The sequence below is a fragment of the Haemorhous mexicanus genome, chromosome 5, assembly GCF_027477595.1.
Source record: "Haemorhous mexicanus isolate bHaeMex1 chromosome 5, bHaeMex1.pri, whole genome shotgun sequence".
Lineage (NCBI taxonomy): Eukaryota > Metazoa > Chordata > Aves > Passeriformes > Fringillidae > Haemorhous > Haemorhous mexicanus.
Genome location: NC_082345.1, coordinates 36989296 through 37013688, shown reverse-complemented (window position 1 = coordinate 37013688; position 24393 = coordinate 36989296). Strand labels below are relative to the sequence as shown.

The following is a 24393-nucleotide window of genomic DNA, read 5'->3' as shown; positions in this document are numbered from 1 at the left end:
TGTGTTGAGAAATAAGCAATAATGAAGAAAACTCCTGTATTTATGTTGCCAATCTGTACCTATTGTAGAAAGTTGTTCAGTGCTGAAGAAATTTTTAAGCACCAGGTGAAGTTGATTTTTGATTACTTGCAATGCACTGAGAAGCTGGAATTGGAAGCAATGGTCCATGAGCAGCACTTTTATAATGTCTTAGGTAGTGGGAGCACTGTTAGTAGAACTATACAAAAAAGGCATCCCAGAGGAATGTTATTCTGGCTATCTGTTTGCTAGTACATCATTCTTTGGCTTGAGATGGTTTGATGTTACTTTGTTCCCTTTCATACATACAAAGTAGATAGCACTGTTCAGATAAAAAGAAATTTTATTCCCTCCTAGAAATGTTCAGTTGAATTGCTTTGACAGAATTTCAATAGCCTTAGTTTGCTACTCTGTCTAGGGTTAATGAAATTTTGGTCAGTTTCTCTTCTAATGATTTCAGAGCTAATTTCCAGTTTATTTTTCACCTTTGTCTTCTAGAGATTATTTCCATACTATGAACTCTCTTGATACCTTCCTGAGAATTACATTAAACTGTAAATCAAGTAATTTTAATGATATGCTTTTATGGTTCCCTTCAGAATATTTCATGTTTATGTTTAAAATGAATTGTGTGATATGGGGTTCTTGGACATCCTAATATAAAGTATTTCATTTTCAAAGACTTTTTCCAATATTGTTTAAGTTCCAGAAGACCCACCACAGAATTTTGCCAAGAGCAACCTTACAGCAAAATCTTTCTCAGTAATGTGGGACCCACCAACCATAGTAACAGGGAAATTCAGTTACAGAGTTGAGCTGTATGGACCATCGGGTAAGTCAGAGTTGATGTTACCATTTCTTTTGATTTTTTGTGATTATTTCCTTATGCATTCTTCTGGGCCTGCCAATCAAAAATGGATAGTCAAAAGCAGTGTTATAGATCCCTTTTTACTATTATATGTTTTAATGGTTTGCAGACTAATTTTAAGGGAAAAGTCAGTCCATCACAAGGAAGAGTATAAAGTTAAATTCACATTAGATATTCCTAGGAATGAAGTAATCAACTTCTCCTGAGTCTTTCAGGAGATGACAGGTTAAGCACAGCTGAATTGCTGTGCTTATACATCTAAATCTTTGCTTTTTTAAAATTTCTGTTAAAGATTTCGAGAATTTTCATTCTTATGCAGTATGCAATCAACTCTTTAAGTATGTTTTGATGTTTTTGCAAATTTTTTGAGTTCAGACATATATAGATACAGACATTAGAGAACTGTCTGTAGTTAAGTATAACATAAGCTGCATTTAATGTTTTTATGGAACCACACAGGAAAAGTAGATACATTTTTTAAAATCTCTTCCTCTTAAAACTCACACCTTCTTGAAGTGGTTTGTTCGTTTATTTGGTTGGTTTGTTGTTTTATTCGGCATTGTTCCACTAAAGTTGATTCTTGATTAGCCTTTCCCCGAGCAAATTTGTCCTTCCATTTGTTCATCATACTAGAAAGTAGCCATGGACTACTTTCTCTGCTTTGTCTACTACTCCTCTTTTAGACCTAAATCTCTTTGTTTTTAATTCCAGGTCACGTTCTGGATAACAGCACAAAAGACCTTAAGTTTGTGTTTAGTAACCTGGTTCCCTTTACAACATACGACGTGTACGTCAGTGCTGAGACAAGCGCCGGGGTGGGGCCAAAGACCAACCTCACAGTTTTCACTCCTGCAGATGGTAAGTAAGCATAGAGAGGCAAAACAAATGGATTGAATGTGATAAAGCATTTCCGTTTCCCCTTCAGAGCTTCAAAGGTACTTTGCAAAGGAGAAAATAGATGTAAGTGCCATCCAAGAGAGGAAAAGAAAATAAATCAGCTGAATATTATTATGTCTTTTTTTTTTTTTTTTGTCAAGTTCGTGCTCTGTCAGTACATTTATCCGCTATCAGAGGCCCTCAGAGATTGTGAAAGAAAGGCAGTGTTTTTCTAACAAAAGTAGTTAATTTTAGGCACAGTAATGAAGTTGCAGGGCCCCCTCTGCCCCGTTAGGTGGCAGCAAGAGGAAAAGAAAGTGCAGCGCAGATTCCCGCTGCTGGCTCGTTCAGCCTCCGTTCCTCATGAAACCTCTCCTGTGACCCATCCTCACCAACTCCAAGGCCCCGTCTGTGATGGAGCCACCCCCAGCAGCGAGGCAGGCCTCGCATGGAGGGCTTGTCCCAGTACAGCCAAGTGCCTGGCTCTTCCTCTGAGCCCTCGGTCCTGTGCTCTGGGAATTGCGCCCCCAAATAGCCAACTCCCCAGGTTAGAGGCCTTGGCTGCATGGAAATGCAGCTTTATCTCACATACATGTGAGATAGTGCGAGATTCTTGGTCAGCATTTGAGGATGCAAGGAGGAAAATTGAGAGTTGGTGTGTAATAGAGAGGCAGTCTCAAGACGGTTATTTCTGTCTTACATTTGTGCCGCACAACACAAATTTAGAAAATCCCTGCCTCAGGGATTGCTGGCAAGGTTTGTTGTCAAGGTGCAACACTGGGAGGAAAACATATCTTTATTTATTTATCATATTCTTTCCTGAATGATCTTCTTCAGGCAGCTCTCAGAGACAATTTCCAGAGATGACCCATCTGACTACAGGTGCTCCTTTTTGTTGTAATGCACTGTCAGATTCCAAAAGGAATTTTGGTGGGTTTGGGGTATTTTAAGCATAACACAGAGTGTCTTATTTTAATGCCAAATCTAAAAATCCTCCTTATACAAGTAATTTCAAAAAAGTCTTTTATTGAAGTGCATTAGGAATAAAAATTCTTTTTGTATCAAATCTGAATATAAATGTATTTTACCTCTGGTGGTCCTATAGAAATTTCAATATAATTAAGACTGAAAGTTTACTGAAGAAATTATATAAACTATACAATTTCTATCTATAATATTTATATTATATCTATTTTTACACATATATATAAAATATATAATATAAGTAAAATTATAGAAACCTTTTGTAAAAGGGAAATTAACAAGCTGTATCATATTAATTTTTCCACCCAGCTTTAATGATTTTAGAGTTAACCTTTTATTTTTAAGAATACTTAAGAGTCCATATAGAAAAATAACAAAGGTTTGCTTGATTCCAAGCAAGTAGACCTCAGTAGAGCAATCCTGGTTTACATCACCTTAGTCTCTGACCATACTCATACACGTCTTATGTGTTAAAAAGAGTCTGCATATTTTTAGAATTGCAACTTGTTTGCTAAGAAAACGTGTGAAGTAAGTTTCTACCCTGCACAGGGTCAACTCAAAAGATAAGCATGTGAAATTAGTTGTCTATTGTACTTTGTGCACAGGGCTGAAAAACCTTGTAATAATCACAAGTGTTTAATGAACTGAAATTTCTTCTTGAATATTCAGTCCCAGGTGCTGTATCAGATTTACAACTAGCAGAAGTGGAAGCCACATATATAAAAATTACTTGGAGGAAGCCACAACAACCAAATGGAATCATTACCCAGTACAGAGTTAAAGTATATGCACAGGCAACACTCACCACTCTGGAGAACACTATTCTTGGAGACAAAAATAAGGTATTATTTAATATTTTTTTAATATGGATTGCATGTTAGATTAAATTTGCTCTCTGCCTTATCTGACATTTACAGAATGAGCTAGGTCCCACAGATAAGTTGTCAATTTTTTTAAAGCCATCTTCCTCTGTCCACTCTCTTTCTCTGACTGGCTTTCAAAAAGATTCCAATAATGCTGTTTCCACAACATGAAAAATTAAATCATTCTGGTAAAATGATTCAGCTGCTGAAGGCAGGAAGCCACAGCCCACAGCCCTTGAGTTCTTTGCAGCCCAGGGTGGCCAGACTGTAAGGAGTAAAGAATTAGGTGCCTAGATTGATACAGAGCCACTCAGTCAAACCACTAGAAGACGTGAGTACGACCCCTGTGAATTCAGCAGAAGTGTCCAAAGGCTAGCTAAGTGTTTTACTAGCAAGGCAGACAGGTTTAGACATTTCTGCCTCCTTTTATATCCTTAAATTCACATGTGTGATGCCACATGCTCAGCTCCATGCTGTGGTTGCATACTAAGGATATCTGTGCACATCTATGGGATCATATCTCTGGGGGGACTTAGGCTGTCAATCAGTCTAGCTTTGGGATTTTGGGTGCTGATGTGCTTCACATGCTTAGAGCAGCTCTGAGTATGCTGCACAGAGCTGCAGACCCCTGGCAAACATTCAGCTCAGGATTGAATTCTTTCTGGGTAGGGCTTTTTGGGCTGAATTTCGGAAACAGGTGCCCAAAGTCTGCATAATTCCTTATTTTTTCAGACAGTGATGTCTTTCACTGGATCTGAATTGGAATCTAAGTTTTTGATGTAGGGCTCAAGAAAGGAGTTCACTTTCAAGTTGAATGATATACATTAAATAGAGCCCTGGAGTCAAATGTTAAATAAGGAGCAAGGAGGAAAAAAATTAGGATAAGGATCCATTCATTAAACTAGGCAGGCATCCTTGGAAAAGGAAAGTATTTAACTCTGTAATTAAAGATTGTATCATAGTCCAGACACAAAAATTTAAAGTGGTGTGCACAAAAATGTTTTGGTGATGGAATTTCATAATTTTTGAGTTCTTAGTGCAGTATCATTGCTGCTTTATTATAATTTATTGAATGTAATTTTCTAATTAAAAAACAAAGCAAATCATATACAACCTTGCTTTATCTAGAACTGCCTTGACCACAGCTTAGAGCAGCTACAGAGCTCAAACTGGCAGATCCACTGTGCTAATGGTACTCAAAAACCAATAGCAATAAAAAGCTGTTGTCTTATATGTGGAAAATTCTCATAAGCAAAAAGTATTTCCATGTGGCCTACTATTTTGCTAGAAAATGCTGGTGAAGATGAATCATACACAGTTTTTACTTCTCGGTACTTAGGTGAGATTGATGTTCTATCTGTGCCTGTGGCTAAAGTACCTCGTGTAAAGGAGTAAAAATGTGGCTTTGCCCTTTCTCTGCCCAGAGTCCATAGGGAAAGGACTAATGTGTATTAGTTACATCACTGTAAAAACATGTCTTTCTGGCAATGAAGTGGGCCATATGTGTGAGTGGGGAGTGTTCCACATGACAGCAGAGCAATTGAGAGATACTCAGGTCCTGGATTTGGTCCCACATTTTGAAGGGGCATGAAGATCTGATACTAACACAGCGTTTTGTACCTATGCTTTAGCCTCTCTCTCTTTTTCTGCTTTTGCTTCTCCTCTCTTTGTTGTTGTTGCTCCACTTATATCCACTGCCATCCCTTTCCAACATTTTTTCTTTGCATCTTCTGTCCTATGGGCCCCTATATCACTTTACCTCCCCTACACTTTCCCTTTTCACATTTACACACACTCATTTTTCTTTCCCCTTTATTTCATCAGCTTCTGGCTTTCTCCCTCCCCTCTTATTCCCTCTCAGAGATCTAGTCAGCCTGCTAATCCTTTTCTTGAGGGACTGGAAGGGACATCTGAAGTCCTCTTGTTTTAAATGCCTGCTGCCTTCTTTCAGAATATAGTTAGTACAAATAAAATCTCACAAGTTCAAATGTGTATCTATTCAATATAGCTCTAAAATTAGAGCTGTAAAATTAAAGACCTTACTTTAAAATTGCCACATTAATATAAAATATGTATTTAATAATTGTTTTTAAGAAAAAAAATTGTGGTGTTTGATTAAACGATAACCAGAATAAAATGTTGTAGGCTACTGGCAGCTGAACATTTTTATGACAAAGCTTATATTTTAAAAATTATTCTAATGATCAATAGTGTTTGTATGCCAAAATGTATATAGTACTTACATGCATGTGCAACATACACATATCATTTCTATATTATATATAAATTTAATGATATAATTTAATGATGACTAGGTTTGTGATTTCTTTTTATATTTCTAATTTATAGTATCTGATTGATTCTTTGGAACCATACACAATAAATGAAAATATCAAACCTTCTTCTCCCCCTTGGAATTCAATGGAAGCAGACAATGATTTATATGAGGGTTCAGCTGAAATGTTTTCCAGCATTCAGACAGCTTCCCCAGTACCAGTAATATTTACAAGTGTATCTGGTGATAATTTGCCTGATATAAATGGAGCTACAGAACTACGTTCTGCTTTGGGTAAGATATTTTAGGGTGTTTTTCTACCTGCTTCTTTGTGCTGAAGGACCCCCATCACTGTCCCAGATATGATCTTTAGCACATGGTTCAAGCAAATTATAAATGGGTCATTTGCTGGAGTCAGATTTTTTAACTACCAAATAACCTTCAGAAGCAAATGGGAATGCCACACAGGCAGGAACTAGCCCCTTGTCACCCAGCTGACCTTCTTCCTAGTGAAAGGAGCACCCGAAAGCCATCAGCCAAGCTGCATAGACAATCAGTTATTACAGTTGCCAAAGCAGGTGTGATTGTCAGGGATTAACATATCTCCAAGCCCTTCAGAGACCTTGATTTTTCTAAGCCTTTTGACTAATAGGTTTTCAAATGTCAGTGAAGGTAAATAGGTCAAAAAGTTACAACTTTGCTGTATGGGTTACAAACAGGTGGAGATGACCCCATGACATGGTGATGTCGTTAGTGAGTACACTTGTTCTGTATTATCAATGGACCACTGTTTCTTTACCAAGTATGGATATTTACAAATCATTAAGCAGCCCTCAGCTGACAGGCAGGGATTTCAAATACCACTCTAAATTTTTAGTGTTTTGAACAGTGGGGAGAAGAGAAAGGTGTTTTTTTAATTTTAATGATTTAATTAAGTCACTGAATTAATCTATATGACGAGTATCTAAAACCTGAATTTAATCCTTTATTTTAAACAACAGTGGATATTTTCTGTGCTATGTTAATTCTGAAGAATCTTTTTTGTCATACACAGGAAATGTGCAGCATTTTAAATGTAAATCTTCTTTTTATGGCCTCATTCAGTTTGAGGTATTGAGTTGCTAAAAGTTGTCTGTGCTGCCGAAAATTTATTTCAGCCAATGTCTGTTGTGATCTACCATCCAAGTATTGTTTTATAGGAGTTATTATAGTAGTTAAAGCTGTTGACAGCCAAATTTTCAACAGGGTCTGATGATTTTTCAATGCCTTCATTTTAATGCCCTTCTCACTGAATTCTGAGCCTGATATTCAGGTATGTGAAGTGCCTGTACTTTTTCATGTTGCACTGGCATAGTGACTGTGTTATAGCAGATGGTTTTGGTTAACACAGTTGGATTGTGGCTGACTTTGAACTTTATTTTGAGAGCACCAAACTCTATTTGTGGGCATGCATGGCTTCATCATTCTACTGAACACAGCTCTTCTGGTAAAAATTCCAGGGTGAAGGGATCTGTGAAGGCAGCCTTTCCAAGTATTGCTGTACTAGTGCCATTGGGAGAGCAAGGAAGATGGAATTTGTCTTTCTTGATGAAAAATATTTACAACCCCTCAAAAGCTCCATCAGTCAGGGAGCCGTTGTTCTGAAATCACTGGAGAGACGAGACCTTATACAAAAGTAGCTTTTCCTATCTTCTAGAGGATTACTCACAAAACCTCACAATTCTGCTCATTTCACCTAGGCCAATCTATCCTATTGTACACATGAAAAGGGACTCTTCTTTAGGGAGTTAAGTGGTTGAATGTAAATTAATTCTTTGAGAATAAAATAGTTCCAGGTTGTAATGCCAATGTGAGTGTAGAATGCATAAGAAATAAAATGACTTTATGAGTAAGCAGCTATTTCTCTCTATTTACTCATAGATAATCAACATAACATCGACATTTTGGCTGAAGAACTGTCATATGTTATAAAGGGCCTCACACCTTTCACAGATTACACAATTAGTGTGTCTGCTTTCACTCCTGTTGGAGAAGGACCACCATCAGTTCTTACAGTCAGGACAAGTGAACAAGGTAAATTGTATTACCAAAGTTGACATGCATGACTTATTTCACTGAATGTTTGAATTTTTTTCTAATTTATTTACTTACTGTGTGTTTTTGTGTTTTTGTTTAAGTCCCAAGCTCAGTACAAAATATATTTTACAAGAATATTAGCTCCTCCTCTGTTTTACTGTACTGGGATCCTCCAGCAAATCCTAATGGGAAAATCATTCATTATACTGTTTATGCAACGGAACTGGATACAAAAAGAGCATTTCATGAAACAACTTCAAACAACAGCTTACTTATGACAGGTACAATGTCATTTAATTAAAAAAAAAATAAATTTAAACTTGCAAGTGCATTTTACAAACTTATTTTTTCCAATTTTTTATAATGTAGCCATTTGAAATATATGTGGATCAAATCTCACACATTCACCCATGTCCACACACACAGAACAAAACTATGTGTGAAAACAAGGTTGGGACACTACTCAGACTTGTCTACTGTGGAGGAATATGTAGGGTATGTGAGATGGGAGAAGAGGGCTGGTTAAGATAAACAGTAATTTTTGAAATGGTACAAGCAGTAATCTGTGAAATGGATTTCCCCTAGGAATATTTGCCTCAGTCTCCTGTTTCCCCATAGGAAAATATTCCTAAATTGTCAAGTCTTTTTCAGATTTGAATCTTTTTCACAGTATTTTTCTGGCATTAATTAAAAAATTCTTATTTTAAGGCAGCAATTTTTATAGTAATTGAAGCAAAAATATTCCTAATGGAGTTTCATTTTATCATTGATGCTAATCAGAATAATGCATACAGATGAAACCCCCAAATTTGGATGTTCATATATGCATCCTTTGATGTCCTTGACAAATTCTTTAAGTAATTTACAGGGTTGAAACTGGTTGACTTACTTAAAAATCTGCTGATTTAACTGCATGCCTGTTTGACTGTCACCAAATAAATGGTATTGTACATATTCTTTTAGTGTATAAAAACTCTCTGTGTATAAAAAAACTCTCTGAACAGTATCCAGTACTATAATTTTATAAGTACCTATGACAAAAGAAGTCAACAGTCTTGTTTATGAAGTTAAGAGTCAAGATGTTTTAAATTAATCTTTTCAGGTTTAAAAAAGTACACAAATTATAAAATGAGAGTGGCAGCCTCTACTGCAGTTGGAGAAAGTGCTTTGTCTGAAGAGAATGAGGTGTTTGTGCGAACCCCTGAGGACGGTAATACACAGTTTGCAATGATGATTTGTTTTCTGTACTGAGGTTTGTGTCTGTTCAAAAAGAAGACCAGCACATACAAAGAAGGGGGAACAAATAGTATAGATAAAACTAATGTTGAAATTATTAGTCTTCTATCAGTCAGTGACTTCATTCTGACCATTTTTAGGTAAGTGCCAAAAAAATAGTAATGAAAGCTGTGGCATGACCTGCAATCAACTGATTTCAAATGTGATAGACAAATGGAAGGAAAGCTGCAGAACTGAGACTCCCTCTCTCAAAACAATGTGTCCCTAGCACCCATCTAAATCATAATCTTTGTGATTCCATTTTATCTTCTTTTTGTTATCATGTGTAAATTAGGTTGGTTTTGAAGCATATTGGCATTTCAACAATTCAGAGGCCATATTTTTATTTGTAGGTAAAGATGCTGATAAAGTGAAGTTTTTTTAATGCTGAATATAATAAGCAGTTGTTTTTGTACAGGTTTTATTAATTTTAAGACTGGTCAATAATTTTAATGTCAGGTATAATACTACATTACAAAGACTTTTGAATCTTCCTTTTTTACTTGCAAGGCAGTTTCAACACATGAAGGCACTGGGGCAAGAGCTGGAGTTGTCATTGGCTTCTGCAAAGAAAACATGGGAATTTGATTTGCAGAGCCGAGCCATGAATATTAGTCTTTTCTTGTTTGCACCAAGTTTGTATTTTCACTGGTTTCAGCAGTTATTTCCAGTTTGCTGAAGTTATGCAGAGAGTGATTGCCCAATTGTCGTTTACCTCTCTCATTTTCAAGTGTACTACAATACAAGAAAAATAATTGAGTGTCAATAAAGGAGAGGAAATGACTACAGGATTAAAAATTATGGGTATTTATGAAGCTTAGGTGATTTAAATAACCACACAAAATATCAGATTAAATGGTGAAAATTAAAATAGTTGCAAATATTTTTAAAATTTACATTCTCCTACGCTTTTAGTATTTTTACAGAAGAAAGGTATAGTACAAGAGTAGAAAATTACTCATATAAGTATTTTTCTCTCTGAAAACTTACAATCCCTTGCCTGTGAGTGTTAAAGAAATTTTTTGTAGTAGAGTTTCTCTGTTCAGAGCCAACAGCCAACTGTTCATCCCTTCATAAAAGAGCCATGCAAGGCTTGAGGAAACTAGTGAGAAACCACCAAGAATTCTTGCCTTTTTATAAGGCTATCCATAATTGTTTATCTTTTCCTTCTTGTTGTTTATCTTTCCTGAAGTAATTCATGCTGAGATTCATGTGTCCTAATTTTAGCCAACCTAGGAACAGAAATTTGTTTGACTCTTGAAAGGAGAGATGCCTCCAAGTAAAAAATTCACTACAACTGTCTTAGATAGCTCGCATTAGGATGGAAGAAACTAGGCTGTTGCATTTAAATATTTTACCATGCCAGATAAATGGCAAAATACATTTAAATTAAAAATTAATCTTCTTCACATGGGAAATATTCGTGTGGGTAGTCTTGTCATCCAGAGAGCAGTGATTTGTTACAGTTAACACTTTCATGTGCTCAGAAATCAGGAGTGAAAGTGATCTGTGGGACCTTTTAGGCAAAAAAAAGAAATTCATAATGAATTCTGAAATATCTGCAAATGGGTATTTGTACACAAACTGAATCTTATGATCCTGAGTAGGTAGTATATTTTAATCTTGATTTTACAGATTATTTCAGGGGTGAAGTGGTGAAGCCTTCAGAGGAATCAAAGTTGACATTCAGAGCTGATTTTATTCTCAAGTGCAGCCCACTCACTTCTTCAACACTTCCATGCCTTATTAGCTCACTGGAGTCACATGAGCTCATACATTGCCAATAGATTGAGCCACACACCACCCTGGAGCTGGACTTGCTTTGTGCATGACCTTCACACCAGAGTGTGCAGTATTTACAGAGGGTTCGCTAAATGGAATTTAGTTACTGCGCATGCAGGCCCTTACTTGGTTCAATAGTTGATTAAGTACTAAGGGTGGTTATTTACAAAGAAAGCAGAGGACATTAATCCAAGTTTAAAGAACTGAATATGAAGAAGACGAGAGGATTTGAAGGATCAGTCTGCATGAGACTGGTAGAGAGAAGAAATTTTTTTTCTTAATTAGTAGGGTTTCAGATAGATTTAGAAGTGGATGAGAAAAGAAATTCCAGAAAAGCTAAAGTTTCATAATGCAAAAAGATGCCTAGTTTTATGGGTAAAAAAGGGACATATCAAAATTAATGAAGGTAAGAAGTGGTAAGGCTTTGAGAAGGAGATTTAGAAAATAAGTGTAGCTCTTTTGGTACAGTTAGGATCCAATGCCAGGATCCAATAGGTTTATGATCTCAGCTCTGTATTCAATTATTTGAAAAGGTTTTTTTCTGATTTCTGTGTTGCAGAACCAGATTCCCCTCCTCACAACTTTGAATTAATAAATGTAACTGCAACAGAAATAAATCTGAGATGGTTACCACCTGAGCAGCCTAATGGTCTCATAACTCACTATGAAGTTCTGTACAGTGATTCCAACGATTTTTTTATTAAAAATACCTCATCTACAAGTATATCACTAATTGAAATGAAGCCATATACTCTCTACAACATCTCAGTAAGAGCATTCACCAGACTTGGCCATGGGAATCAGTCATCTTTTCCACTTCTGGTCAGAACTTCTGAAACTGGTGAGTATTTTTTAAAAACTGAAATTTTTTTACAAGAAGTTGCTTTCTGATAACCTTTGATGGCCAGGAGATAAGTTTCAATAATTTTAAAAGTATTTGCTTACTTTGCCAGGCAGTGAGTTTGAATCCCATTTTTCTCTTTTATATACAAAGCAAAAGAGCAAGGCCAGGTGCTTGGTAAGGGATGGGGAGCCAAGAGCCCAGGGGTCCCTGGGCCAGCTGAGCAGTGGCCTCGCTAGCCAGGACTTGTCTCCCCACCCTACTGCAAAGCACATGGAGCAGGCAAGGCGTGGCAGCCAGGGCTGGTCTGGAGTGCCAAACACCTCCTGCTGATGCAGCAGGTCTGAGGTCAAGCCAGGAAAGGTTCAGTGACAGTAACCAGGCCAGACAGAGCCCAGTGCCAGTGGGGCAGGCCTGCAGTGGGGGAGCCAAGCTGAGGCTGGGCTGCCATGTCAGTCAGGGACTGGATCAGTGGGACCATGGCCAAGCACAGACATGACAGCGATGAAGCTGAATTGATTTCTATAATTTTTTAATGACCTTGTTGGTACTGTGTGTGTCTAAGTGATTTTGATCTTCAAATTCAACCTCTTTTAAAATGTATTTAATAAAAAAAAATAGGTTACAAATCCAAATATTTACAATGTGTTTCACTGAAACCAGTTTATAAGAATTCTTTCCAAATCAATGAAACTGCCTGAAATCTTCTAAAATTTTTTTCTTCTAGTTCCTGCTTCTGCACCAGAAAACGTAACCTATAGGAACATCTCATCCTTGGAAATTGAATTATCATTTTTTCCACCATCCATTCCCAATGGAATCATACAGACCTACACAATATATCTCATGAGGACTAACAGGACTGAGCAAAGAGTTATAAACACTACCCTTCGGACACTACGTATTACAGGCCAGTAAATAATGACCTGGAACCTAGGGCAACTGTGAGTTTGTTTGGGAAGTGTGCAACAGACAGAGATATATTAGTTCATTGGTTGGACCTGACCCTTCTTGCCCTTATAGAAAATTTTTTGCTCCCTGTCCTGAGAAATAACTCATGTCTTGTCATAGTGTGGTGAAATGGGCATTGAATGGTAGAGTCTAACATATATCTCACTGTATTTTAGATGTTTAAAGTACAAGGAAGTTCAATGGATATTGTTGCAGACCTATCATTGTAGCAAAGTAAACCCTCAAGTCACCTGCATATCTTTCTGTTCTTATTCTGAATATATTCTGAATATATCTATTTCCACTCACCTTTTCATCTTTTCCTAAGTTCTGTCACTATTGCACAGCAATCAGTTCTGGGAGCTCAGTACCTTCACTGCTACATTCAGAGTACAGCCAAGGACAAACTGCAAAGGATTCTGGGAATATGAAGTATAAACTCATAATTAGGGCTTTGCCGCTACATTTGCAAAATATTTTGTGTTCCAAGCTTTCCCAATGCTTATTTCAGTCTATAATTACACAGATCAGTGTGATAGGCTTATTCACCACTTCAAAAATACTTGCAGTCCATTAAAAAATTAATTTGTTCCATTGAATGGTTGTTTTATTGAATTATTCTTTTTTTTGTTGTTTGTTTAGATTTAAGTAAATATACAGAATATACTGCAGAAGTGTCTGCTAGTACCGCAGTGGGAGAGGGTGTTCGTAGTTCACCTCTGCATGTACTAACTGATGAAGATGGTGAGTCAGAACAGAAGTTTCAGTGCATCATTTACTACCTGCATTAATTTAGTCTTAAACTTCATGTCAGGTGTTAAGTTTCATGCATTTTTGTTGGCAGTTATATCTCTCCATTTCTATCTGTACCTATGTATCTACACACAAACATGTTTATCTGTCTATCCATCTATCTACCAATAAATTTATCAGTACAAGCTGTATGAAGGGTTGCAGTTGCTGTGCATGGACTTTTGATCTTACCAATATTTTATTAATCTGAAGTATCTTAATTTACTCATATTATTTTAATCTAATACATAACATGGTAGAATTATTTGGTTTTTCAGTCATGTGAGAGTTGAGGAAAGGGAAAACCACAAAAAGGTAGTTTGGATGGTCCAGGGACATTTCTGTGAAGTTTCTTGTATTATTCTAAATAGATGCATGTACAGGTACACATAGATAGAGATGAAATTATTAATGTTATGAAAATGCCCAAAGTCCATCATCTGCAGCATTGGACTTACAAATTGAGCTGGGGTGTGTGCAGGCTGAGAGTAAAACACAGTTGTTGCAACCCCTGCTAATTTTTACAGTAGGTAACAAACCAGCAGAGGAACCTTAAAATTTTACTTTCAGTACACAATATGTGTGAAGTTATCACTGATCACCTCTCTAGTTTCTACAGGCGAATCCTGAAAAAAATTCATAGCGAAAATCTTAACTTAGGTGCTGTGGGTCACATTTTGGAAAAGGCTGTGTCTGTTCTTCTCCTTTGCTTCAGGAGGAAATCTCTGGGAACCTACCTAAAGCAGCATTGACACAAACAACTCAACAGCCACACCGTCAGTAAAAAAACTTTGCTCAAGAGTTATTTTGCTGGAGCAAACTGTAAAGAGCTAGATTAGATAAATCCATTTTTTTAGCAGAGATTATTTTTATTTAGACCAATGTAGTTTCTATCTTTAGCAAAAAACCCAAACAAACAAACAAACAAACAAACAAAAAACCCCCAAGAAATTCCCTGAATAAGAATTGTAGAATTTGTAGAATTAACTAGACATGTCAAAAACATGATATTCACCATATGATAGATCTTTTATTATATAGCCATTGAGGATAATATAAGAAGTAAAACACAAAATAGAGCTGTCAACATTTTTTCACCAGTAAATACTGAATACTCACTAATTCAGTGAACCTTTGTTCATGAAAAATGTAAAATAGTTTTTTCTATAATATAAGGAGTTATAAAACTTTTATGCCAACTTTCAAGATAGTGAAAGGAACAAGAGGTGAAAAACAACAATATTTATAATACACCACATGTTCTGTATTTACAGGAACACAGTGTTCCAAGGCTCAGAACAAATGTTTCATAGATTTGTTAATAGTTATGCTCATATTTTCAATTTTCATGCATGACTACGGCTATGACCTGAATTTTTAATGCATGATGCTCTTTGGTTTTATTTGAGAAAAACAAATGTAATTCTAATATTACTTCATAGTGATGCATAGGTCCATGAATCAAGATGCAGATAAAGATTAATTTCTCAATGACATGCTGATAATAAAGCAATATAATTTATGCATAAATTAGTTATTTGTCCTCAGTAAAATTAATAAGAACCTTAGAATAAAGTCAAACGTGGTCTAACCTTATCATTTATTTACGTTTCCCTGCAGGGTTGGGATATGGTATCATCTAGGGTTCATCTTAAAATTAATTTTAAAGATCTCAGTGAATGCCTATTTTTTCATTTGCCCTTGTGACACGTTAAATCTATGAATGTGGTCCTTATTTGATGGAGTGAATAGATTTTACTGCTGTCTACTATCCCACAATTTTATCATCTCTCAATGCCGTGCTTATCCGCATTTCCACCTTTTGGTGCTTTATAAAATTCTTTACAGCACCTTTTTTTTCCTCAGGGGAACTATTATGCTGTATTTTACATGTGTTCATATCTATAAAGCTCTTGTTTTTATTAGAAGGGAAAAAAAATTACAGCAATGTACTTGGGCAGTAGGTGAATCACTGTGACCTAGCCATTGCTCTGTTTTCTCATGAAGTACTTTTTCCATTGAATCACAGAAACAGATGTTCTAACAACACCATGCAAAATCTTCTTTTATCATCTGTCAGAAAAAGGAAAAGAAGCTGTGCCTCAACATTGGCTGATGGATACTGTACCAATGTGGTACAAGGTCAACTCTCTATCACAAATAATTCAAAGCCTCTTTAAGGTTGCTGTGTATCCCACCGATCCTCGGTGTTTAACAAGATGTTGTGTCCTATTCTCTCACTTTATAGCTCCAAGTTCTCCTCCACAAGCCCTCTCTGTAAAACAGTTGTTGGGTGTCACTGTGCAGTTGTCATGGAAACCTCCGCTGGAGCCAAATGGAATTATCCTCTATTACACAGTTTGTGTCTGGTAAGATTTTTCTGGAAGTACTTCTGAGGATAAATGTTAATCTGTAACCTATCAGGAATGTTTTTGTTACACAATATGTTGAATACATGTTTTGGGAGAACAAATATTCATCCAGCGCTTAAAATACTGGACTCCTTTATAATAAAATTCAGAATAGCAAAAAACTGGGGGAACAATTTCAGCACTTTGTAAGCATTTTCAACATTTTTTTCCAAAGGTTATGCATAGTAAGTGAACTCATATTTAAACTAGAGCATGGTGCCTATTTCCATTATATTCTGATTGGGCCTGCTGCAAGGCAGGGTGCAAACCCTTGCTGAATTGTCAAGGAGATTTGAAATAGGCTTAAAATAGAGAAATGTTGCCTCCTTTGATAGACAGTGTGTAAGAGCCAGGTTCAGAGTTTTTGTATGAGCTATCAATTATGTCTACTCTCATATTTTGTATTTATTACTTTCATAGCAAACACGTATTTTTAACAGATACTTTTTATTTCTTATGTTTTAGTTTTTCCTATCTGGACTTTTTTATTATTATTTTTTTCCACCTGTCATATTTTTTCACCTTTACAAAGGAGTTTTGTCACTTTAAAACTTGCAGCTTCTGTCCTATTCCTTGCAAAGCATAGTTTGGTCTAGTGATGTGGCATCTCTTCAAAGATCTATAACTTCTGCTGGAAGGGAAAACTGTTTTTATTGATCACTTTTAATTTATTGCATTTATGTTTCACCATTTCATTGCCATTGCTAAGGTGCAGGAAGCAAATACTAAAGTGCATAAGACAAGAACCAGATGTGTAAATCCTCAGTTGTTATGGGCATACTGCTCTTGGGCTTACATTATTTTGTTGTTGTTTGGGGTGGGTTTGGCCTCAGTCACTAATTTTTTTTAAATTATAATTTCTAGTTAAGTTGATGATGAAGTGAAGAGGAGAAAGCTCTTCTTTCCAGAATAGGTGAATTTGTCTTCTCGTGTTAGTTCTACTCTACTGGGAACATCTGTTCCTCTTTAAAATAATGACTGTCCTCAAGCTAGGGAAGAGTTACTTTATAGTAAGGATTATGGTTTTGAGGTACACTGTGTTCAAAGACTTGAGGTTATGCAAATTTTCATCCTTATGTTCCCTTATAACTTACTGCTTTTGTTACTGTGAGAAAAGATTTGGACAGAATTATTTTAAAATAACCCCAACTCTTAAATGATCCATTTTTCTAAATATTGCAATTAAGCAACCACACAACTTCTTGCTGTAAGCCTTGCCCATATTCTTTTTGCTCTGTCTTGTCTTTCCTTACTGTGCCATACCTAAATTTAGAGAGGCTTTAGGTATCATGTTAAGGCAAGGACATAGGAGAAAAACTCCCTTTGCCTTCAAAGGGGTCATAGCTTCACTCCTTCCTTGGCAGGGAGTGAGGGATGGGGAGGAAGGAGAATAATTTTAAGTATTTAAAAGAGTTGTTTCTACAGTTTCATCAAATGCTCTGCTGGGGGAGATTTGACAAGGCAAGTTGTCATGCCACATAATTGCCGCTCTTGGGAGGTATTCAATATATTTTAGAGGAGACTGTTAATCCCAGTGCTTCTCAATAAAGCAGAAAGAAGAAGGTTACTACAGTTGTTAAATAAATGTTCATTCACTTCACTTAAATATTTTGCAACAGTTATAGACAATTTGGTAACTTTTCTTTAGCTAATTTGGAACAAGAATCCACAATCAGTAGACTATAAAACATTTGCAATGTTTTCAGTTATATTTCATGGAACTTGTCGGAGGACAAGGTGGTTTTGGGTGCTACAGTCAGTAAAGCAAATTTCTTCTTTCCTTGAGCCCAGAAACTCATACTTCTTATATGTAATTTTAGAGTATTAAAGGTGCAATTACCAAAATTGCTGAACTTGTATGTAGCTATTGTTTTTTGGCATTATTCTTTTCTGCAAATTTTTGTGAGATGCTTCTTGACTAGGTCTATTTGGAGGTATAGATTTTTAAGAAAATATGACACCTGTCTTTGTCAAGTGGAATTATGCAATTTCTTAGAATCCATGTTTTCTGCATTTTTGAAAAAATGGGATTTAAAACCTTATATTATTTTTCTTCAGTAAAATTTCTTGGCATAACTTATTCTGCTAGGTACTATCTCACTGTCTGTGAAGGCTGCACTCACTTTGATCAGTGTTTTCTTATTTTTATTGCAATCTCTATGGTTTCTAAACAGAAAATCAACTTCCCTTGAAATACCTCAAGGTTTTGCTCTTCTTTCTGTGCCTGGTTGTGGAAATGTTTTTTGGCAACTCAGATGTAAGAACGCAGTTACTCAGAGTAGAAATGTTCACAGCACTAAGCTGTGGATTTTCTTCTTACTTAAATTATAACCAGATATGTATTTCCATACTAAGAATACATTGGGCAAAGATCCAGGAAAAAATGTCTTTCTTTGTTTAGAGTTTGATAACTACAGCTGCAATCTCTTGTAAATTTTACTGACTATTAAAAATGTCAGAAGTTTGGGAAAAATGTAAGTGTTAACTTTCTCTGTTACCAAGAGTGTTTCCCATGTAAAATGGCATTCCACTCAAAATCTGAGGGTTAGAAAGGATTTTTTTTTCATTCTCATACATTTTCCCATTCCAGTTGTTTTTTAATGTAACCCTTTTTCAGATATATTAGATGGTGATATTTGCTAATGGAACAGTCATTCAGTCATCAAAGAATCAAAGTCCATTAATTTTGAAACACTTTTTTCTTTTTTTTTAGTATTAGAACACATTTGTGAAGAGTTTCATAGTGATTTCTGGAGCAAGATATTTGTTTTTAATTATCAAATTATCATCTGTATGAAATCCTATTAGAGACACAGGACACCTACTCATACAGAAACCTTTGAAGGAATGGAATGTTTGATTTTTATTTTCCTCTTATTTTTTCTTAAAAGATTATGTTAACTTTACGAGGAATATAAGACTTTTTGAACTCAAGTTAGTTATGTCTGTACCTTATTTTACTTTCTGATAATCATTTCATACCTATGCTAATACCAGTGTTTTATTAATGTTACATCTTGCAGTCTTTCTAGGCGGGTTTTGACCTGACTGGAGTTCCATTCTGATCCTCTGCTACATTCCACCAGAATTAACTCAGCACCAGCTAATTCCTGTTCCATATCATCTTCTATTATTCCATTTATAACTTCAGCCTTCTGACCAATTTCACAGAGTCACAGTAGGGCATGCTCCCTGCTATAATCTTTTTATATTTCGCTATTCCTGTCCAGGGAGACAGTTAAGTTATGCCCTACTGTGTCCTTCCCAAGGGTACCACATAACCATTTGAAAGCAGTTAACAGATAGAAATACTCCTCCTTAATATTTCATATTACCATCGTCTTTGTTGATGCAATTAGCAAACATATTTCTGTGGGGTTTTGGGGTGTTTTTTTTTTAAGAAACAAAAGGAAGAGCCATACTGTGATGCCATGGTACAAAAGTTAGCTTTTCACCAAAAAAGAGAATAAGTTATCCTAGCCTCTTTTAAAAACCTAAACTACTTGCATTTAACATGATACTGCATTTTCCATTTTTGCAAAAAATGCCATAATTATATATAGAGAGAGAGAAATGGTGTGTGTATGCAATTAATAAAATACTTTTTTTTTAGGAATAAAATGTCAAAGAGGAGTGTAAATGTAACAGAAACATCACTGGAATTCACAGACCTAGAATATAACTCTGAGTATAGTGCTTACCTAACAGCAAGTACAAGATTTGGAGATGGCAAAATAAAAAGTGATACTATAACATTCAGAACTTCTGAAGGAGGTAAGCTTATATACAGTATAAACCTTTATTTTCATTCAGCCTTAAAATTCTGTTAGCCTTATTTAAGTTAATAAAGCCACCAAAGTAGAAGAGACATTTGACTTGTAAAGGAGAGACGTTCCACCTATCTGTGTGGCTCTATCTTTGTGAATACATGTATCTATGGCTCTATAAAATTATGATAGGTATTTCTATTAATTTACTGAGAAAAAAACTTAACATTTCTCTTTGGGACAGATAAGATCCAAATAATTTCATTCTAAACTTTGAAATAAATCATATTATTTTTGTAATATATTTTAATAGATCCTTGTTTTAAGCAGCTATGACACAATTTCTGACAGGGAAAATACTTCTTAGAGTATCCCTCCTAAGTCTGAAATGTTTTTAATTTGAAAATGAACAGTGTAAGTGTACATTGATTTGTCTATTCCATTTCAATTATTTTACACTTTCAACATGGAAAGTGACTTTTATACAATCCTATGATATACTGTGCTTTGAAATTCATTCAGTTTAAGTTTTGTTTCTGGTTTTCCATCAATCATATTGCTATATTCTGTTGCAAAACAGATAGTATGCAGGTATACTTCAGAATCTCCCTGCATAGATATCAACAATTCCCCAATGCACAACCACTTGCAGGATAGCATCTACCTGAGCCATCCCTCCAAAATCTGTCTACATCATCAGGTTGTAGATATTCACAGCTGCTGTTGAAACTGGTATGGAAATATGAATTTACTTTATAGGAGCAGACTTTAGGTCCTGGGGTTCCCCCTCCAATCAATATTTTAATATTTTACACAAACTAGAGCAGCACGTAGCAAGAGAGAAATGTAACTTATAGTGTTCAAGCTACTGCAAGGTCTGTAGAGCACTTTCTTGGATGGTGAGAAATATGGATTTAAATTCTCCTAAGCTGACATAAGAAATTGAATTTAACTCTCCTACATCACTTTGTTACTGAGAAGAACCATATGCTGCTATTCTTTATAAATAGGAGGAGGGACTAATGGAAGAAGGGCTTACAGAGGTCTTCCTGCACATTTAATAGGATGAGAAAAGAGGAAAAAAGATCAATTATCATACTGTCCAAGCCTAAGTATCTGGTTTACCTACATGAGTTGGGAGCTTAAATTCTGTTTATAATCAGAAAGAAAAAGGTTTTAAATTTAAGTTTTGTAAAAAAAATCCTTTTTTTCCCCCACTAACTGTATTTGGAGTAGAGACACATAACTCAGTCAACTTCCATGTCTGCAAATTAGATTTTCTATGTGCACAAAGCAGTAAGTACAGGACAAATTCTATAAGAAAAATCTTATCTGTATACAAATGCAGCTAAATACAAATATGGTTGAAAAAGTGTTTTAAAAATTCATTTTACATATGCAATTTTATTTCATTATTTTGTGAAACAGTTTCTACACAATAATCAAATACATTTAATTTGCCATAGGATGTTGTATACTCTACTATAGTGGATGATCCTCAGGTATTAAAGTGTACAAAATCTTGAGCTACAAAAGCTTTAGGTATGCTAAAACTTAACATTTTTCCAGCACCAAGTGATCCACCAAAAGATGTTACATACAGAAACCTTACTTCCACATCAATAATGCTATTCTGGTCTCCTCCTCAAAAGCCTAATGGAAATGTACTGTACTACTCAGTTTATTTCAAAAACAACTCAGGAATATTCATACAGGTAAGCTTTTTTTATATTATTTTGTAGAAGTAAATTAAATGTTCTAATAATTTCTTAAAGATTAAATGAATTTTATAGTTATCAATAAATTGGTTTTTCATATTTCCTTCATCACGATGTAGATTTTAAACTTGCAAACACAGAAGCACATCTTGTAATCATATATTTTACATTGTGCATCTCACTGAGCATTCACATAATATAAGCATTAATGCCAATAGATTTTGATCAATATTCCATTATGCAAAGTTTATATGTACACACACACATATGCATATATATGCATGCATACATCTAATATATATACACACTTTATGTATGTAGTGGATGGACTCAAGACCCACTACATGCATGGCACACCCTCAAATGTGTTTCTTTTAGTCCAATTTATCCATGTGAGTCAATTTCTGGTTCTGGTTTTACTTTTTAATACATGTTTGTACAATATTGAAAATATGAGGGTAATGTGAAAGTAGGGAATGCATTTGTTTTTCATATTTTTCTTACTCTCAAAAGGAAATTACTGTTTAGTATATTAAAGCAAAGATATTGTTATTCTGAAGTTAAAACTTAAAAGAAAAAATCCTATAAATAATATTTTGGTGATACATTTTCATTTAGGATTTTTTGCTGTTGCTGCTCTCATTCTTAATTATGCATGACACTTATTAATTGCATATATAGTGTTTTTGTTCTACTTTCAGCAAATATGGTACAGAAATACAATAAGAGACATAAACTTCCTTTACAGGTTTTAGTCACAAGTTTTACACATATGGAAGAAAAACAAGAAATATAAATTCATTTAGAAAATTATGTATGGGAAATAACCTTGACTGCATAAATTTCTGATCAAGATATGTCTAGGGTGAGGCATGCACGTTTTTGAGGATAACTAAAAAAAATATTCACAAATGTAAGGAATAGCTGTGAGTGATTAATTGCAGACATACTTCAGTGTATACACTTCTCTGACTTGTGTATGTAGTATGTAGTCACTGGGCTCTGCATAGTTTCAGGTGCAAGCAGGACTGTGCCGTGAATTCACATTCTGATGAGATTAAAATCAGGGTTGCAGTTCAGATCATAGACTCTGTTTGCACACACTGCTACAGCAACAGCTTTTTTCTTACATCTCTGGACGAACTTTACACCAGTGGAACCAGCCTATCCTTTAAAGGACATTTCAAGCAATTTTAGAGGAGGACTATGGACTTGGTCTATTCCTGCCTTTAGGAAGGTGCAACTCTGAGATGAATGAGTAAGGTGAAGCTGACACACAGAGAGAGAGGGAGATAAAACCACCCAGAATGTGCCCAGGATTCTGGAAATAAAGGAGGAAGATAGGGAAGATGAAGCACAGTAGCATTGGCCCAGCAAGGTGAGGGTTCTACTTTTATTATCATGTGATGTGGTTAGGCCAGGAAAGGATGGGGGCACAAGTGGAAGTTGATGCTGCTTTGGCATATTATGTGTTGTCAGGAGAAAAGTGCTGACAGTTCTACCTTTGTGTGTGGAACCTACCATTTTCATCCTTTTGACTTTGATTTTTATCCCATCCCTCTGCCCTCAGAAGATAGGTTTCAGCTGCTGTTGCATCTGTCTTTTACTGCCCATGGGACATGTGCATTAATCTCTTGAATCATTATCAAATCTTAATCTGTCTACTCCCTTTAGCTCCTTCTGCCCTTCACATCCTGTCTGCTCACTGTTTGGCATGGCAACTACCAAATCTACACTGCAGTCCTAGTCTTGTACCTTGGCATTCCTGTGGATGCAAGATAGATTTCAAACAGGTGAAAAAAAGCCAACTCATTTCTGTCAGATATTTTATATTACTCCTTTTACAACAGAGAAATGCATGTGTGAAAGTCAGCCTGATATGTGGCTATATATATATATATATATATATATATAAAATATATACAGACAGTTGTAAGCTGCATGTATGAGTATGCATACATATAGCTTACAGCTCTCTGTAATTTAGAAGGATAACCATGTAATTGCAGGGTCTGCTGCTAAGTTTTGTATTGCACATATTTGGAAAGAAAGAATCCTTGACTGAGATACTCTGTGTCAAGGTCACCATTCTGCTTATGTTTAACCAAACAGTATTTTCAGTTTGGGAAATTATACAGGAGAATTGAAAAAGTGGGTGATCTTTTCACATTTCACATTTTCACATTGTGGGCAGCCATTCTCTACCAGTCTTTCCTCTGCTTCTTCGTCAGGTCATAATGTCAGAGGTCCAAGTCTTAAAGCAAAACTTCTAGATGCCTGAATAAACACCCTTGCTGAAGAATATCAAGCAAATTAATATCTCTCAATGCTCTCATAATCTGAAGTAGATACAGAAGTCATACTAAACTATTCTGTTGTCTCAATTTCTCACTGTGTGTGCTATTCTGTTGTCTCAATTTATTACTTCTCACACATTCTCAAAATACTCAGACATATTAAAACCTAATCAATAGAAACCACTGACTATTAATATGTTAAAACTAGGAAGTTAGTAGTTGCAGAGTGAAGCATTTTGTTAAGGAAAAAAATTCCCAAATACAAAAAAAGACCTGAGATAAAAGATACAGTTTACTCCTTGACATGGTGCAGAAATTTGAGTTTTCTGTCAAAAAGGGAAAATTTATGTACCCTCATCAGTCAGAAAAATAATGTATAGTTTCTTTGCTTTACTCGTCTACATGAAAAATAACACTGCAGCTGTCCAGTCAGAAGGCCTGGGATGCTCAGACCCAAGGTTCAAGACCAGAATAGCAGAAGGAAATATTTAGTGATGGAGATTAGGTTTAAGGATTTTGGTAGATGAGTGGGCTGTTTCTATGGGGATGCTGACAGTTGTAAAAGAAAATGTGTCAGAGAGGGAGGAATGGCTGGTAGC

At 35.6% G+C, this 24393-nt stretch overlaps 1 protein-coding gene across 1 annotated transcript in view; it reads left to right on the top strand.

Moving 5' to 3' along the window:
- The window catches only part of PTPRQ (protein tyrosine phosphatase receptor type Q), a 99872-nt gene that overhangs the window by 8623 nt on the left and 66856 nt on the right, over positions 1 to 24393 (top strand). Inside the window, exons 7-19 of the mRNA XM_059847927.1 lie at positions 722 to 850; positions 1598 to 1744; positions 3416 to 3588; positions 5959 to 6178; positions 7805 to 7957; positions 8062 to 8241; positions 9063 to 9170; positions 11577 to 11858; positions 12586 to 12768; positions 13452 to 13553; positions 15850 to 15970; positions 19626 to 19786; positions 21349 to 21494. Of these exons, the coding sequence (XP_059703910.1) occupies positions 722 to 850; positions 1598 to 1744; positions 3416 to 3588; positions 5959 to 6178; positions 7805 to 7957; positions 8062 to 8241; positions 9063 to 9170; positions 11577 to 11858; positions 12586 to 12768; positions 13452 to 13553; positions 15850 to 15970; positions 19626 to 19786; positions 21349 to 21494 (2105 nt within the window). The remainder of the gene's footprint in view (positions 1 to 721; positions 851 to 1597; positions 1745 to 3415; positions 3589 to 5958; positions 6179 to 7804; positions 7958 to 8061; positions 8242 to 9062; positions 9171 to 11576; positions 11859 to 12585; positions 12769 to 13451; positions 13554 to 15849; positions 15971 to 19625; positions 19787 to 21348; positions 21495 to 24393) is intronic.